Raw genomic sequence first — 18,677 nt, forward strand, 5'->3', positions numbered from 1 at the left:
TCTCTGCTCCTTTTAATACGTAACATTTGATAAAGTTATGTACACACACAAGCTCACTTCCAGACCATTCACTCATCTTCTGTCAGCCCAAGTTAGGCTTCCACCTGCACTGTTCCCATGGAAACTGCAAGTTGAGGTTGCTAGGGACTTCCTTGTTGCCCATCTCATCATCCAGCACCTTCAGCCACTCACTGCTTGGGGGAAAAAAATCAGAAGTCGCTGTTGCATCTCCTGTTTCCCCCTGGGAGTAGCTGTTATCCTAAACTTAGTGTTAAATTCTCTATATAATGTAAATAATATTATCTGTGTTTCTAGCTCTAAAACTATATTGTTTAGTTTTGTAGATTTTTAAACCCTGTAAATAAAACCATATACATTTTTAGTTTTGTTTTTAGTGTTCAGTATTCTTTTTAGGTTAATTCATGTTAGTACATTTATTATAATAAATATAACCATATAAAACATGTTCACTGATTTTCAGTGCTGTGTGGTATTCTAGTATATAAACATACCATAACTTATTTATCACACCAATGTTAACAAACATTTCCTTGTTACCTGTATGGGGCCAATATAAAAATCTTGTTGGGGCATTTTTACGAGTGCATCCTGATGTATGTGTCTCCCCAGGGAAAATGAGTTGTGGTACAACTGAAAATGGTAGCTTGAAAGATTTGTGATGTTCTACTTTACTTGACAGTGTCATACTAATTTCTGACGTTGTTGGGACCAATTTACTCCATATTCTTGCTGCCACTTGTTATTGTCTGACTTCAAAAATCTTGCCAATCTGGCGGATATGAAAGAATTCTTATTTGATTTTGCATTTCCCTAATTACCAGCATTTTCAGATTTTTGTTTTTTAAATTTAATTATTTATTTATTTTATTGGCTGTGTTGGGTCTTTGTTGCTGCACCCGGGCTTTCTCTAGTTATGCACAGGCTTCTCATTGCAGTGGCCTCTCATTGCAGAGCATGGGCTCTAGGCGCATGGGCTTCAGTAGTTGCGGCACATGGGCTCAGTAGTTGTGGCACACGGGCTTACTTGCTTTGCGGCATATGGGATCTTCCTGGGGCAGGGATCAAACCCTTGTCCCCTGAACTGGCAGGCAGATTCTTACCCACTGTGCCACCTAGGAAGTCCCCATTTTCAAATGTTCATGGGCTATTTGTGCTACTTTTTTGGTGAAGCACCTGTTTAATTCTTTTGTCTATTTTTCTGTTGGGGTATTGTTTTCTCATATATAGAAGTTTTTAAAATGTGTATTTAGTTACTGATCGTTTGGCTACATACATTGCAGCTGTCTTTTTCATTTTCCTTTAGGTTTCTTTTTTAAAAAAAAACTTTTATTTTAAAAGAATGTAGATATATAGAAAAGTTGGAGAGTTGATGCAGAGTGCCGTATACCTTTCTTTTATCTTCCCCTAATATTAACATCTCATATAACCACGGTACATTTATCACAACTAAGAAATTAACACTGGTACAACTACAGACTTCAGTCATATTTTACCAGTGTTTCTACTAATGGTCTTTTTTGTTCCAGAATTTGGCACTGCATTTAATCATCATGTCTGCCCCTTTTCTTTCAAATTGTGGCAGTTTCTCAGTCTTACCTTATATTGTTCGTAACCTTGATGATTTTTAAGAGTACTAGCTGAAGATTTTGTAGAATACCCTTCAATTTGGGTATGTGTGATTTTTTTTTCTTGGTTAGATTGGGGTTATGTATTTTTAGAAAGAGGATGACGGAGGTGAAGGGCCCTTCTCATTACATCTTATCAGGGGACGTGATGACTTATCACTGGTCATGACTTATCATCGTGATGCTAGCCTTGATCATTTGGTTAAGATGATGTGTCTACTAGGTTTCTCCACTGTAAAGTTACCCTTTTTCTCTTTGCATCCGAAGAGAGTCACTAACACCAGCCCAGACTCAGATGGGGGTGGGAGAGAATACCTTCCTCCTGGAGGTGGGAAGGTTGTCTACAATTTTTTGAAATTCTTCTGTAAGGATGATTTGTTCCTCTTCCCCATTTATTTATGTATTTAATCATTTACCAGCATGGACTCATGGATGTTTGTTTTATTCTTTAAGTTTCAATCCAATATTTTTTTGTATTTTGTTGCTCAAAGTGTTCCAGATTTGGACTGGGAGTTCTTTCAGGTTGGTTCCTGTGTCTTTTAGACTTGCCCACTTTTTTGTTTTTCCTTTTCTTTTTTTTAAATAAAAAAAATTTTTTTAAGCATTTCCTTAGTTTCTGGCGTTACAAGATGTTCCAAGCTCATCTTGTGTTTTCCCTATGTCAGCCCTGGAATCAAGCCATTTCTCCAGAGAGCCTTGGTTCATTTTATTGGAGGATGGCTGGGTACACTTGATGCTACTGGTGTGTCACTGCTTCTAGACCCTCTCAGTGGACAGAACTAGGAAATATATGTTTGTGCCCTAACCCATGTATACACACACACACACACACACACACACACACACGAATTCATACTGATATCTCTTTCTTTCCTTTTCTTTTTTTTTTTTTCCACAGAGGAGAAAGTCCTTTATGATGTCTCTTTCTAATCAAGCATCACAGGGTTCATTTAGCCTCCTCCCCACACACTATGTTTATTTGTAACTTCTTTCTCCAGCAGTGAGAACTCTGGCTCATGTTATTTATAATTTATTTACTTATTTGACCAACCCTAGTACACAAGTAAAGTAGATTTAAAATTGATAACCCACACCTTTGTGAGAAACAAATTTACCACTTAGAGTCCACTGTTTATTATATATAGTTCTTTTTGTTGTTGTTACCTTCACAGTATCCAGTCAAAAAACTCTTTTCCAGTTACTTTGGTCAGCTTCTTTCCCCCACCCCTCCGGTGAGGTTATGTTATACATTTGTAGCATAGTTTATTTTCATAGTCCCTGTTACATCCTGGGATTTTCTGAACATCGCGGTTGCTTTTTTTCTTTTCCTTCTAAGTTTGCACAAAATAAAGTTTATTCTTTGGGGGACGGGTGTACTGTGGGTTTCAACGAATGCAGAGTCTTGTATCCATGACCCCAGCACCATTGTCCTAAAAGTCAGTTCTTTCTCCTTACCCCTGGTAACCACCGATCTATTTTCTATCCCTATAGTTTTGCCTTTGTCATAAAGTCATGTGAATGAAATGAAATACTATGTATAGCCTCTTGGCTTTTTTTCACTTAAAATGTCTTTAAGATTCATCCATGTTACATGAATCAGTAGTTTGTTCCTTTTTATTTCTGTGTGGGCATTGTATGGCTGTGTAACACTGTTTCTCCATGCACTTGTTGAAGGATATCTTGGTTGGTTTCAGTTTTGGGTGATTAGGAAGAAAGCTGCTATAGACATTTGCATATAGGTTTTTGTGTGACCGCAAGTTTTCAGTTCTTTTGGGTAGATGCACAAGAATGGAATGGTTGGGTCATATGATAATTGTGATGCTTAACTTTAAAAGAATCCGCTAAGCTGTTTTCCAAAGTAAAGTGGCTGTACTAGTTTGCATTCCCACAAGCAGTGTAGGAGAATTTCTGTTTAGCATTTGCTATTGCAGGTGGTTTCTGGCCATTCTAATAGGTGTGTCTTGATATTCTGTTGTAGCTTTAATTTGCATTTGCCTAATGACTGAAAATGTTGAGCATCTTCTCACATGCTTTTTAGCCATCTCTATATCTTTTGGCAATTTTTCCTTGTAGATCTTTGCCTGTTTTAACAAATTAGGTTATCTTTTTATTGCTTTAAGAAATGTTCCCCCCTCCTTAATGAACTGGCTAGAATTTCTAGTACAGTGTTCAATAGGAGGTGAGAGAGGACTTCCTTGCTATGTTCTCAAATTTAAGGGCAACACATTCAATCTCTATTAAGTTTGATGTTAGCTGTAGGTTTATTTGGAGATATTTGTTAGGTTAGGAAACTTCCCTTTATTCTAAGTTTGTTGAGAATATTTTTTAAATCATGAATGAATGATGAATTTTGTCAAGTGATTTTTCTGCATATGTTGAGATGATTGTCCGTTTTTTCTTATTTCATTGTTAAGATGAATTGCATTGATTGATTTTCAAATGCTGAACTAGCCATGAGATGAACCTCACTTGACCATGATGTTATCACTCTCTTTTATATTTTATATGCGTATATTTCATTAGTCATTAGGGAAATGTAAATTAAACCCCAGTGAGATAATTCATGCCCACTAAACAACTGCAGTGAAAAAGACAATAACCAGTTATTGGTGAGGATGTAGAGAAATCGGAACCCTCATGCATGCTGGTAGGCTTGTAATATGGTACAGCCACTTTGGAAAACAGTTTCGGGATTCCTCAAAATGCTAAATATAGAGCTACCATGTGACCCAGAAATTCCACTCCTAGGTATATACCCAAGAGAAATGAAAGATATTCGCAGAAAAACTTGTACACAAATGTTCATAGCAGCACTATTTATAGTAGTTAAAAACTGGAAACAACCTGATTGTTCATCAACTGATGCATGGATAAATAAAATGTGGTCTGTCTCTACAATGGAATACCATTCAGCAATAAAAAGAAATAATGACATGGGCCACAACACGGATGGACCTTAAAAACATTTAAATAAGTGAAAGAAGCCACACATTATACAATTCCATTTATGTGAAATGTCCAGAACAGGCAAAATCCATATTGAGACAGAGAGTAGATCAGTGGTTGCCTAAAGCATGGCTTTTCTTCTGCTGTGTCTTCAGTGTGAGGATTTGTGTTAATCTGGTCAGGAGTTGGGCTGGGTTTAAAACTTGACGTTGTACCAGGGGCTGCAAATTCCTCAGGTGAGAGCTTTGCTTGTGTCCCTGCCTGCCTGTAGGTCTTCCCTTTCTGCTGCTCCCAGCAGAGCCAGTCTCTGGCAGCCCCCTCCAGCTATAGTCCTTATTTTTCCATCACGCGTGCTAGCATTTGGAGTTCATGGCAGGGTAGAAGGACATTCTCTGATGTTTTGCACTGGAACCTGCGGCTTGAGGGTGTGGCCTTCACTAGTATTCCTGTCTCTTTTCTAGAAGTTATGCTGGACTTAGCATGTATTCCTGCCCTCTCCCAGGGGTAAAGAGCTTTTTTATTTTTCTTGTTCCCTTTCCCAGCTGCAGTGGATTTCCAGCACTTCCTTCAGGCTATCCTTTTTTACCTTTCTCCTGCAGCTCAGTGCTTTCGTTTCCTAGCAGAAATAGGGGAGAGCAGATTTGGGCAGCATTTCACTGGTGTTTCATTGGTGGCTGTCGTTTTCCTTCCCCAGGTATGGTGGGGTTTCCACCAGTGCCCTCAGACTATAGATTTTGTTGACTTCCACTGAAAAGTCAGGCTTTGTTTTTTCCATGGGATGGGGGCTATGTAGAGTTTCAGCAGTCACCACTGCTTCCTTCCCGCAGCTGGCCCCATGGGGTGGGGAGCTTTCTCAAAGTTCTCCCCAGACATCCTTACAAACCACAGGTGGGGTTCCCGGAGGCGGGGTGGGGGTGGAAGTCTACACAAGGGTCTGAACCTTTCAATTTCCAAAGTTCTCAGGTCTCCATACTTTCACACTAGCCCATGCTCAGCCTTTAGTCATTCATGGAACATTTTAACTTTAATCTTACTGAACTCTGTCCTGTGTAAGCAAATGCTTGAGTCCAGTTTCTCCTTGTTGTAGACTGTCTCCAGTTTTCAGGGTAGCTGTTTGCCCATGACCTCAGTTCCCCAGTGGGTTCAAGAAAAGGCATCAGTTTTCTGTTTCTCCAGCTTTTTCTTGTTCTAAGGGTAGGAGAAATAGCCTTTCCAGCTCTTTATTCTCATTGGCTGAAACTAGAAGTCCTGTCGTTTCTTTTGATAAACATAGGTTCTTAATTTTGATGAAACCAAATCTATCAGTCTTTTTCTTTGGCTTGTACTTTTCATGTTTTGCTGTTTGACAATTGCATATGAACTAACAAGTCTTTTTACAGACACACATATTACAGCAGAACAGACTGCTGTAGAAAGTTCATGTAAAGCTAGAATTATTTGATCCTTGAATCCACGTTTGGATTTTCTTTATGAGAAAAGTATTAACTACCAGTTCAGTTTCTTTATGAATGTGGGGCATATTATTATTTCTGTTTCTTCTTGAGTCACTCTGTTAAGTTGTATTTTCTTAGGAATTTGTCCATCTCATCAGCTTCAGATTTATTAGCATTTGCTCATAATGGCCTATATTACAAGTATCTGTTATTGTTTTCGTACCTCATTTTACATTTATGGCTTCTGGGTTATTTTTGCCTTTGGTCATCCTCATTAAAGACTTTACTATTAGCCTTTTCAAAATATCAATTTTTGACTTTGTTAATACTTGCTAGTGTCCTTTAGTTTCTAGTTCATTGCTTTCTGCTTTTATCTTTATTATTTCATTTCTCCTAGTTTTCTTTGGGTTTATTTCACAGCTTTCCATTATCACATTGAAGAGTATATAGAGGATCAGATCTGAGCTGGTCCTAAAGAGAGATGCACGTCCATTGCAGTATGGCTCACATCCTCAGCACGCCACACTACCACCTTCCACCCAGCTCATACCTAAAGGACTCCAGGAGAGTTCTTTGTGATCAGTTGTCTGAGGAATGAAAAAGCCAGGTTATGCTCACGTATATAACATGCTGGAGCCAGGCCAGAGTAGACAGACTGCTGTGGGATAATTGCCCTTTTTAGGGGAGACCCTGAAGGATAGTGTGGAAGGAAAGTTCTTCCAATGGGCAGAGCTTTGAACAGTACCTTTCATAGTCTTCTTTGTGTGTGTGTGTGTGGCGGGGGGAAGGTGAGCTACACAGAGGTGAGGCTCTGATCAGATTCTTAGGCAGTAGCTAATGATTTTTAGGAACTTAGAAGGAACAAACTTGGAGAATCAGTGCAAGGAATTTTATGGAAGAGGCATGTGGCTGGGCTTCTTGGGATGATCTGGAGTTTGAGAATTTTTGTCTCACTCATTAACCATGTGGTCCAGATGACGCACTGTGCCCCTCAGTTAGTTTCTCTCTCCATCCACCTGGTGACCATCTGCGGGTTCATGAGCAAGTGGCTGTAGGTGTAGGGAGGCAGCTGAAACAGACACACTCTGGGTCTGAATGTGTTTTCACAGCTGCCATGATCTGCCAGCAACACTATTTATGGGCTTAGAAAACACACTGTTCACCATGGTATTCCACAGAGCACAGGGCTGCACCAAGGAACTCACTCGAAGGCAAAATAAGCACAGCGTTAACCTTATAAGATTTACTCGTCTTACTGGGATGCCTACGTGCTGCTGCTTAATGGCAGGGAGGAAGATGGGTGGAACCTGGGGATTCTCTTATGTCCTGTCATAAAAGTAGGTGGAAGGACCTCTCACTGACAGCATCCCTAAAGACTCAGATCTGTCAGAAAGGAAATCCAATATCCAGGACTCATGGTGTCAGTGGTGCACAGTGAAACAACCCTTGCTCAATGGTGGTGGAAATGATGTACTCTTCAGAGAAGTTCAGGAGAAGGGTTCTGGGTGCTGTTTCCGACTTAAGCCTGATTCTCTAGCTGTCTCAAGTGATTTTATTAGCTAACTGATTATTTTTTTTAATAAGTTCATTTCCTATTTTAAAGCAGAGAGGGTTGGTTTCTAGTATTTGAGAAGAACCCTGGTTTTAATAGTGGAATAAGTGAAGGCGGGGGAACAGATTAGGAGGTTGAGTTGTGTCCTCCTCGAAAGATGTGTTCACGTCTTAATCCCCAATACCTGGTACTCGTGGGTGTGACCTTATTTGGAAATAGGGTCTTTGCAGATGTAATCAAGTTGAGATTTATACTGGATTAGAGTAGGCCCTAAATCCAGGGACTGGTGTCCTTATAAGAGGAGAGACACAGAGGGAAGAAGGCCATGTAATGATGAAGTCAGAGACCAGTGATTATAACTACAAGCCGAGGAGCACTGACGATTGCTAGGAAGACGCAAAGAAAGATTCTTCCTTAGTAGCTTCAGGGGGAGTGTGGCTCTGCTGATTTCAGATTTCTAGCCTCTAGAGCCACGAGAGAATAACGCATTTATGTTGTGTGAAGCCACGCAGTCCGTGGTCCTCTGTTACAGCCACCTTGGGAAACTAATACACACTTCATGCAAGGTACCCTGAGTCTGAAAAGATTTAGTCCCGGGAATTGGATGACTGTGTCCTCTACTGGTGATTCAACCCAGGTCTCAGTTTGCTGGGCTTAGCGGTAGAACGTGAGTGGACCTCCTATCCATTTCTATCCTAAACACACACATGATTATTAGCCACTGTCCAGAATTACCCCTGTTAGACTATTCTGATTACCATGCTGGTCCTGCCACCTAGGGTATCACACCCACCTTTTATTCCTGGAAATGAAATTCTGCTCATGCCCTACTACCCAACGAACCTGCTGTCTGTTCCCACTGAAATCAGCAGCATCTCCTCCTACCTGCACACCTGGCTGATGAAGAAGAGCCAGAGCAATCGTTTAGAACATGCCCCTAGTCCCCTCCACGACATACCAAATGTAATCAAAATCCCAAACACCACCAATGATAAGATGCACTATTATTTTATGAACCACTTGGGGGGAAAAATACCACTGTCAAAGTGTGACTTATGATAATTTATAATACATCCTCATCCCAGAGACATGAAAAGATGTGCATCTTCGAACTCATGAAATAAAGTCTTTCCCAAAGCCTTGGTGAAGGGAGTGTCCCTTGAGCTTTCTTAAGGAACAAAGAGTGTGAACAAGCAGATGATACGTGATAAACACTCGAGAGAACACTTCTATCTCTCTAAGACTTTGGATGTCTTCCAAGGAATTTCTGGCAACTTTATTTAAGATGTGGACTACCATCGAGTCCAGGTTTCCGTCAACCAACCAAGAAAACAATTAGAACTACTTCTAGCTGCTTGAGTCAGCATATTGATCCAGATCCCTGATATGCATACCCATGTTGATAAATTCAACCTGATATAAAATTGTGATTCTCTCTGATTCAGCACCCTCATATTCTATTAACATATTTGCTGGAGTTTTTGCAGATATTTTTTAGGATGGAAGCCGCCTTCTGGGTCTTTCATGGGCATCTGACTGTTATTACAGGTTTGAAAAAAATGAAGAGTAGTGGAGACGATGAAGGGATATGGCTTTCTGTGTCACCCAGCTCAATCAAGTGAGGCTGTTAAGAGTTTTCAGACAAGGGGGGACCTGCGTCATCAGACAGGAGAAGAGTGATTGAGTCTTCCGACAAGCGAGTTCCTTTGCAGATTGAGCTTTGTGGATACTCTGGCTCATCTGCACCCCCTCACATGTAACCATTACACTCGTCAAGGTCCTGTTTTCACATAAGACACCTGGTGAGGCTATGAATTGTCTTTTGGTCTTCTCAGCATTTCAGCTGCAAGCAATAAGAAATTCCTTTACTGTAGTCTTAGAAAATCTCTGGGGACATCCCTGGTGCCACAGTGGTTAAGAATCTGCCTGCCAACGCAGGGGACATGGTTTCAATCCCTGGTCCAGGAAGATCCCACATGCCACGGAGCAACTAAGCCTGTGCACCACAGCTGCTGAGCTTGCACGCCTAGAAGCCATGCTCTGCAGCAAGAGAAGCCACTGCAGTGAGAAGCCCGTGCACCATAACAAAGAGTAGTCCCCGCCTCCACCACAACTAGAGAAAGTCTGTGCGCAGCAACTAAGACCCAGCACAGCCAATCAATCAATCAATCAGTAAACATTTTTTAAAAATGTCAATGTCTGGGACTTCCCTGGTGGCGCAGTGGATAGGACTCCATGCTCCCAGTGCAGGGGGCCCAGGTTCGATCCCTGGTTGGGGAACTAGAACCCACATGCATGCCACAAGTAAGAGTTCCCATGCCACAACTAAGGAGCTGGTGAGCCACAACTAAGGAGGCTGCCTGCCGCAGTAAGACCCCAGTGCAACCAAATTAATTAATTAATTAAAAAAAGTCAATGTCAAAGGTTGAAACAAGTTTAAAAAAAAAAAAAAGAGAAAATCTCTGATTTTCCAGTCTCTTTGATGAGAAGATTTAGGAATTCGAATTTGTTATTCTCTCCCTTTAAGCCAATAGTTTTCACTGGTAGTCATTTTTGTCTCCTCAGGGGACATTTGGCAATATCTGGAGACATTTTTGGTTGTCACAACTGGGAGGGATGTACATGTCTTACTTGCATCTAGTGGATGTAAACCAGGCATGTTGTTAAACGTCCCATAATGCATAGGACAATCTCCCACAACAAAGAAGTATCCAGCCCAAAATGTCAGCAGTTTTGGGGTTGGGAAACCATGTTTTCACCCCACATCCCTTAATTTTTCAAATATGCTGATATTCCCCTCAGCAGTCTCATTTTTTGTCAAAAAAGATACTCTGACATGATCAGTTATAAGAAGCACCATTATTTTATAAACTACTAAGAAGGAAAAACCAGTCAAATCATGACACTGCATTGACTTTTTTTTTTAATAAATTTATTTATTTATTGGCTGTGTTTGGTCTTTGTTGCTGCACACAGGCTTTCCCCAGTTGTGGCGAGCAGGGGTGGGGTGGAGGCCTACTCCTTATTGTGGTGCATGGGCCTCTCATTGTGGTGCCTTCTCTTGTTGCAGAGCTCGGGCTCTAGGTGCGTGGGCTTCAGTAGTTGTGGCACATGGGCTCAATAGTTGTGGCTCACTGGCTCTGGAGCACAGGCTCAATAGTTGTGGCACATGGGCTTAGTTACATGTGGGATTTTCTTGGGGCAGGGGTCAAACCCATGTCCCATGCATTGGCAGGTGGATTCTTAACCACTGCGCCACCTAGGAAGTCCCTGCATTGACTTTTTTTTCTTAAATTTATTTATTTATTTATTGGCTGCGTTGGGTCTTTGTTGCTGCACACAGGCTTTCTCTAATTGCAGTGGGGAGGGGGGCCACTCTTCATTGTGCTGTGTGGGCTCCTCATTGTGGTGGCTTCTCTTGTTGTGGAACATGGGCTGTAGGTGCATGGGCTGCTTCCCACACACAACGGGACTAGCTGCTTAGTCTTTCTCTTGAGCAGAATTTCCCTAGACTTCCTCTGCTTCCCTCTCAGTCTCTCTCTCAGAGGCTTCTTGAACCCCAGAAAAATCTGGGCATATCAAGGACCCAGACCCTTCAGCCAAGACAAATGGCAAGGATGAAAGCAAGGCCTCTGGATCCTGAGGAAGAGTTGGAGAAATGGGGAGAGAGAGACTTCCAGCTAATACCCTAGTTGATTCTGTGTTGTCTTTGTAAACAGAAATCCTGCTCAGTGAGGGCACAACTGCCTCAATCAAGCCAACATCTACTGCTTCAACCACAGAAAAACAAACCATAGCCTCATTAGCCACCAGTAAAGCTGTGACTTCATTGGCGGGCAAGCAAATCACAACTACAACACCTAACACCTTAAGCCAAACGTCACTCTCAGCCCAGCCAAGCACAACTCTAACAGCTAGTGACAGAAAGACGCCATCCTCAGGCAGTCCTACTCTACTTCCTAAAGACCGAAAGGATTCTACAACCACATCAACCACTGTCTCGACAAAGCCTGGAACCACAAGCATCCAGAGTGGAACTAAACACAGTACAGCATCACCTGGAACCCACAGTGGCCACAGCGTGACCACAAACACAGTGACCTCTGAGAAAGGAAATCAGGCAGCCTCTGAACCTCGAAATCTGACCTCAGGCATCACTGTTGTGCATCCTTCCTTGACCACCCCAGCAAGCCCTCACCAGCCTGCCACAGTGCCTGGGACTACAGTCCCTACTACAGTCTCTACTACAGTCCCTGGGAGTTCAGAGCCCACACAGCATTCCCCCAAGGGACCAAACGAAAGTACTGCAGCTACAGGTTTCAGCACGATGATGACGACGGTGGGTCCCACCTTCACGACTCTGAGTCTGACTCCGACTCCGGGGATACCGACCACACCATCTGCAGTATGTAAGTGATGCCTTTCTTTTTTTCAAGCGAAAAGAAACTTTCAAATGCTTTTGTTCTATACAGTTGCTCAGCTGGAAGATGGAGATTCATGCTGCGGGTTAAATACCAAGACTGTGCGCCACCTTCACTCAGCCCATTTCCCATTTCAGTGATGAGCAGTGGCCAGTAGAGCTGTGTGTTCTGATGAGAGCTCAGGGTTTTGACCTGCCCAGTGGAGCATTTACCTTTGTTTGTTTGTTTAAAGTGCTGGTCTTAATCCAGTAAATTAATTTCAAAACTCACTGATGGATTGTGAGCCTTGAGAACATGACCCACGTCAGAGCTATTGCATCTGAGTTTCTAGGCGTGAACCTGGGCATTTGCACTTTGAGGAACTCCCCCTTCCCCTCCCCCGCCCCCCCAGGTAATTTGGGCGCGTGGTGAAGTTACTAGATAGTCATCCAAGAGCTCGGTCGTGTCCTGTGTAAGAGCAAGGACTCTGAGTTGGATAAACCTGGATTCCAGTCCCTGCTCTGCCACTGGTTAGCATGTGACATTGGGCAATTCATTGAGCTTCTCTGAGCCTCAGTTTCCTTGTTTACAAAATAGGGATAATTATGGTACCTTCCTCATAGAGTTGTGAGGATTGAGAAAAAAAAAAGACCTTGAAGCACTTAGGACCCTCATGCAAAGTAAGTGCTCCGTGAATGTTAGCTTTGCTGCTGGTCTTATCACTGCTGTTGATACTTCTTCTGTTGGGTTCCTACACCGGCTCACCCATCTGTTCATTCTGTAATAAGTTCTGGGAATTGACATCATCTGTCTGCCTCTTATTCCTCATAGTCTGTGTCCTTCTATTTGTGGTCTAGGTGGGGGATAAGACCAAAGAACCTCAGAAAACTAGGAACAAAGACTTTTTCTGTTAAAGTTACCACTCAGCTTTTCTCATAAACTTTGTTTTCCCAATTATAGCACCAGGAACTCCGCACACCCCCGCTGAGACGCCAGCTGTTACTAGCACCTCTGAGCCTCTGCAGCCTACAGGCACTTCATTGGGATCCAGGACCACGTCTCCTGTCAGGCGACCCACAAGCTCCATTGCTCAGTGGGCGTCAACTGCCCCCCAAGACTCCAGCATCCCTTCTCCCACCTTCTCAGTAATTCAAGCAGATGTGGGACAGGTAAGAGAGCCCAGACTTGGAGAGAAGGGACTCCAGGAAGAGTGTGTCTCCTTTTCCCTTCCCAGGGCCGCTAGTGGGGTTGTGAGGAGCCGCCACCATTCACCCGTTCTCTCTGGCTTTGCTGGACTCTGGCTTAGACAGAGGGAGAGCCAGTAACACACCTGGCTCTCCAACTCCAGCCAGCCATGTTCCCAGCTTGCCCCGAATTCCTTATTTGGTGTCACCCACCCCAGGGAGGGAGAGAAGAGTCAAAGATGAGATTGCGTCAGGCTCAGCCTGACCCTTAATCCCAGTGGCTTCTTCCAGATACGTTGCTATTCTCCTGAAAAGCCGAATGAGAAGATGCTCATCCTGAATGTCTCGAAAACTGACATCTCGAAAACCGACATCTGTGTGAGTACCTTGCTCATCTGAGCCCCCCAGCCTGATCTATGTTCCCCAAATGCGGTTTAGCAGCAAGGTCACAGAATGTGGAAGGGAATGACCTGTTCCTTCTAGAAAGGAGCTGAGAGATGTGTTCGTTTTTCCTGCTCTTGGTTTTTCCTAGTAGGATGTGGTCTCTTCCCATCTTATGGAGGGTCAGAGCCAGGTTCAGACTGCTCTAAGGGAAGCCCAGCCCACAGGGCTGCAGCAGGGCCAGAAGTCTGGGCTTTCACTTCTGAGAGTCTGGAGACCCCAATTCTTGTTCCTGTTTGTTTCTAGTTTAGGATGTGACTTTGTTAAGTTGATCTCTTTGGGCTTCAGAGGTCTCAGTTGAAAATGAGAGGCTTAGTGTGCCTAACTCTCTGCATTCTAATCGTCTGTAGTTTTATATTTCCCAGTCCACGTATTATCTGATGGCCTCCCTCTAACCCAGGGGGAACTGTTGCCAACAGCTGTGCTTCCACTCAGGGTGGTGTGTGTATGTGTGTGTTGTTTCGGGGAGACGGTGTCAGCACGTGTGTGAGTGCATTTGCATGAAAGAGAGAGTGTAGCAGTGTGTCCACTGCTTTCAGACTGCCAGCTCCCTAGGGGTTAAGGGCTTTAGTCTGGGGATGTCTACCACAGTAGCTTACTTAGTAAGTAGCGGAGGCCTGAGTGAGTGCTGGTAATGGATGGCTCGCTGCTGCCCTCTCCTGGTCAGTGGCTATTTTGGCAAACACCCCTAGGAACTAGAATAGGATGGAAAAATTGGGTTTACAGTACTTTTATACCACCTATTTTCTGCAGTTGTTTTCTTTCCACTTTGCTGGAATTTTCCAAGTAAACTATGAAAAAGCTGGAGTTTTAAAAGGCAGCAGTGTTCCCCTGGCTTTGGCTTATTGAACAAGGCAAGAATCACACTGACGCTTACCCAGCCTCTCCTCCAGTTCTCTTTTTGGCTGAAACTTGGCAGGGGTGTGTTTGGTGGTGAGAAGCATTCTTTCCCTTTGCTATGAATGGAAAGAGGAAAGCCCTGTATCTTTACCTGGTAGCAGGCTGGGGCATTAGTCAGCCTAAGGAAATCCAGGTAGAAACCCAAGGGATGGTTTGTGGGACAAGTCACATCAAGAGTCCTTTTCTTCATCTTGGTACCCTTATTCCAAACTCTGGGCAGAGAAACATCAGTTTGGGGTGCCTCTGGATGATGTGACAGGACTGGGTAAAAGCTGCCCACACTTTGCTTCCTCAGCCTCAGCCCTAAAGCCATGCCAGCCGTGCTCTTTCTGCTTAGAAATATAGAAGACTCCCTTCTGAGATGTCCTCGTGCATCTTCAAGATACTCCCAAGTTCCCCTGTGCAGTGACAGCCACGCCTTTATCCTGCCAGCCTGTTGATGGTTTCAGAGTCTTAGCCTAGGGAATGGGCACATGTGTTTCACCTTCGGGATGGATGCTGAGAGCCGGGGCTTCCCCTCCTGAGGTTTTTGAACTCAGCGTCAAGGGCTGACGGATGGCAGGTTCAAAGAGGATTGATGTCTTCCCCACTGGCAGTGCCTCCTCACGTCCTTCTGGGGAGAGAGATGCTGAAGCGCAGCAGGTTGTGATCCTTAAAGAGCTCCGAGAGAGAAAGGGGCACTAGGGCGAAAGGTGTCGTCCAGCCACCGATGATATAAACAGGATAAGGAGACCAGGGGGAGAGATGCACGTGAGGCAGAGAAGGCAGGGGCCAGCCCAGGAGGGGCAGCCCCACAAGCCTAGGCTGCTGTCATGATCCCTGAGGAATCACCTGTGGTCTCCCCACAACAGAATGCAGTCGCTTCGAATGACAAACTGGTCACACTTCTGTGCCGAGCAGCAAAAGCCTCCTTCAACCCAGCTCACGATGAGTGCCATGTACAGCTGGCACCCTTTCCAGGAACCCAGGAAGTGGCAGTCAAACAAATCAGTATCCTCAGTGAGTTGAGGGCAAGGGGGGGGTGAGGCCTATGTGGGGTGGGAATGGGGCAGGGGGTGACAGGAGCCACAAGGATGGGTCAGTTGTCAACCCCTGGCCACCCGAGAGACACACCACTCAGGAGACTGAGATACAGGATGGCCCCTCTGTCGCTTCCCATGTCACTCTGAGCTAGACCACTGAAGTGGCATCTCTCCCCCTCTCCCTCAGCAAATCTCCTTCCCACGGATGTTTATGAATTCCTGAAAGACAAGCGGGATGAGCTGAAAGAGGTAAGTGGACGCCCCCCATGTGCTGGGACAGACTGGGTCACGAGCTTGTCCCTTGGAAGTCCGCAGTTCCCTGGCTCCACTGCCTCCCTTTGTCGAGGAACCTCTGATTTGCAAGCATCTAGAAGATAGGAGGATAAGAGGGGACAGCAGGGCGGTGGAATGGGCCCCCCCCAAACCCCAAGCAGAAGAGCTCACAAGTGAATGGGAGTTCTGAGAGAGGGTGACCCAGAACCTGTTTTTTGCCACATAACTTTCTCCTTCCTGGCCAGATGGGAGTTAGTGACATGCAGTTTCACGGTCAAGGACCACCAGAAGAGCCTGAGGACCGCTTCAGCATGCCTCTCATCATCACTATTGTCTGCATGGCATCCTTCTTGCTCCTGGTTGCAGCTCTCTATGGCTGCTGCCACCAGCGCCTCTCCCAGAGGAAGGACCAGGTGAGGACTTCATTCCTCCAGCCAGGAAGCAGTCCAGTTCACTGGATGACTCTCACCTTGTTATTCCCATATTAGAGAAAAGCAAGGGGGCTGTGGGACCTTTCTGATAGGCAGAGGTCATCCCTTATAGGAAATGGAAACTTGCCTGGAAAATTAAACAGGCAGCATGGTGGAAGGGAAGAACATGGGCTTTGGAGTCAAGAAGACTTTGGTTAAGCCCTAGCTCTGCCTCCTATTCCCTGGGTGACCTTGATCATGTCATCATCTCTGAGCTTCAGGTTTCTCATCTGCGTGGTGGCAATAATATCTACCTTGCAGAGTTGCTCTGAGGACCCATTGCTATAAATGGGCTGAGGCATACCTGTCTAAGCAGAAGTCCTTTCATTGACCTTACTAAAATTCTCTTATTACAGTTCCACCCAGACCTGTGGTTCTCAGCCCCGGCTGCACACTGTGGAGAGCTTTAAAAAAAATTCCCCATGCTTAGCTTCCTCATACTCCAAGTGAAACAGCATTTCTGGATCAGTATATTTGTTAAAAGCTTCCTGGGGGACTGTCCTATGCCGCCTAGGTTGTATCTTAGGTAAAGATGGAGAGAAAGCACTATCTCCAGATGGTTCCCATCTGCAGCAGAGATGGCTAGAGGTTGTGCTGTACCCATCTTGCTCAGGCTTAGAGAGGTCCTCGGTCACTCCGCCTGATAAAAGTGATTTTCTTACAGTTTGTCCCAGTTCAGTGCAGTGGGGTGAGGAGGGGCCTGGAGAGGAAGGTTTGGTGGGGAAGGAATGGAGGAAAGAGGAGACTGAAGACTCTGGAGAGAAAAGTCCATCTCCACTGATGTCATGGATTTGCCACCAGGACAAAGGTGAAACGAGCTGAGAATTTTAGGATGCCAGGCAAGTTCTTACCTCAGACTAGCCCTGGGGCAGGCCAGTAGTCAGGAAGGCCTCCAGGACCACGTATTGTTCACATTAGCCAAATTGGGGCTCCTGGATTATAGGGGGTACTGGTGTATTAAGGCTAGAGCGAGGCTAATAGTCCTCAAAAATTACCCTTTTGTCTTGGGTCATCTCCCTCACTCTAGCAACGACTAACAGAGGAGCTACAGACGGTGGAGAATGGTTACCATGACAATCCAACACTGGAAGTGATGGAGACCTCATCAGAGATGCAGGAGAAAAAGGTGGTCAACCTTAATGGGGAGCTGGGGGACAGCTGGATCGTCCCTCTGGACAACCTGACCAAGGATGACCTAGATGAGGAGGAAGACACACACCTCTAATCAGGTCTGCTGGCGGCCTCTGGCGGTGCACAGAACTCCAGCCCAACCACCTCAAGTGCCATTTGGACAGGGGAGGAAAATCCTTCCCCTTTGAGGGAAAGACTGCGGAGGGAGAGCAGACTCGGAGGGTTCCCTCCTCCCAATCCCCACAGGCCTTAATTTTTCCCTTTTCAAGCTGAACAAATCACCTGAACAAATCATCCTCTTGTAAAATAACCCACTAGTGCCTGAGCTCAGTGCTGCTGGGTGATCAGGAAAGAGCCATATAAGGGACTTTAGAGACCATCTAATAGAATCCCTTCATTTCATAGACGAGATGACTGAGGCCTAAAGAGGGTAAAGTCAAGGTCACACAGCCACTGGGTGACAGAGTCAGGATGAAAACAGAGATCCTTCATGAAGTGCAGTGCCCACTCCCACCATGCCACATCGCTGTGCTCACCTTTGCGCCCTCTCCAGAGCTGCCCTGGGCAGGGGGTGAAGCTGCCAGTGGCTGAGATGGAGAGGAGAGCAGGGCAGACCCTGTCTCAGTGGGATCTGATTACTTGAAAGGATAGGTCCTGTTTTCTGTCTCCTATGCCAGCCTTGTCTGCCAGTGTTCCTGTCCTCTTTGCCCCCCCCCCCCCCCCCCCCCACCTTGGTTTTCATTCCCACTCTGTCCCAGGGCCCCTGGGACTAACAGAGGTCATTCACAATCTTGAAACCCTTGTTCTGGAGTCTATAGTTTCCTGGCATTTGCTTATGAGATTGGGACTGACACAGCATACAAGGCTCCCAAGGTGAACAGGTGAAGAGAGAAGGGGATGGGTCCCAGCCCACCCCCAGGGCACTCTTTGCAGAGGCTTCCCGAGTGCTGCTTTGGCCTCCCATTCCCACCAGGGAGTAATCCACAGCAGCTGCTGGAGACAAGGTGATCCTATTTCATTGTCACTGCTCAGCCGATATGATGCGGTGAAGACCCCAGTTCGATCATCCCCCTGAGATCCAGCGTGAAAGAGCAGCTTTAGGACAGAGCATCCTGGTACCCAGTCAGCAGAGAGGTGTCTGAATAGACAATCGATTGAAGCTGCAGGAAGGATAGGCTTTGCTTTCCATACTATAGGAAACTCAGGGGCTTTTCATGTTGCTGAGAGTTTTGTCTTTGTTTTTTAATCCAGAACTCTACTGCCAAAGGCCAAAGCTCAA

The 18,677-nt window shown here is 45.0% G+C and overlaps 1 protein-coding gene across 1 annotated transcript in view; it reads left to right on the forward strand.

Annotated features, from left to right (window-relative positions):
• The window catches only part of PODXL (podocalyxin like), a 42,934-nt gene extending 24,659 nt beyond the window's left edge, over positions 1–18,275 (forward strand). Inside the window, exons 3-8 of the mRNA XM_057732548.1 lie at positions 12,938–13,146; positions 13,453–13,539; positions 15,354–15,501; positions 15,712–15,773; positions 16,043–16,210; positions 17,295–18,275. Coding sequence (XP_057588531.1) covers positions 12,938–13,146; positions 13,453–13,539; positions 15,354–15,501; positions 15,712–15,773; positions 16,043–16,210; positions 17,295–17,492 — 872 coding nt within the window. The 3' untranslated portion in view covers positions 17,493–18,275. The remainder of the gene's footprint in view (positions 1–12,937; positions 13,147–13,452; positions 13,540–15,353; positions 15,502–15,711; positions 15,774–16,042; positions 16,211–17,294) is intronic.
• The last annotated feature ends 402 nt before the right edge of the window (positions 18,276–18,677 follow it).

Source organism: Hippopotamus amphibius, chromosome 4, assembly GCF_030028045.1.
Source record: "Hippopotamus amphibius kiboko isolate mHipAmp2 chromosome 4, mHipAmp2.hap2, whole genome shotgun sequence".
NCBI classification, from domain to species: domain Eukaryota; kingdom Metazoa; phylum Chordata; class Mammalia; order Artiodactyla; family Hippopotamidae; genus Hippopotamus; species Hippopotamus amphibius.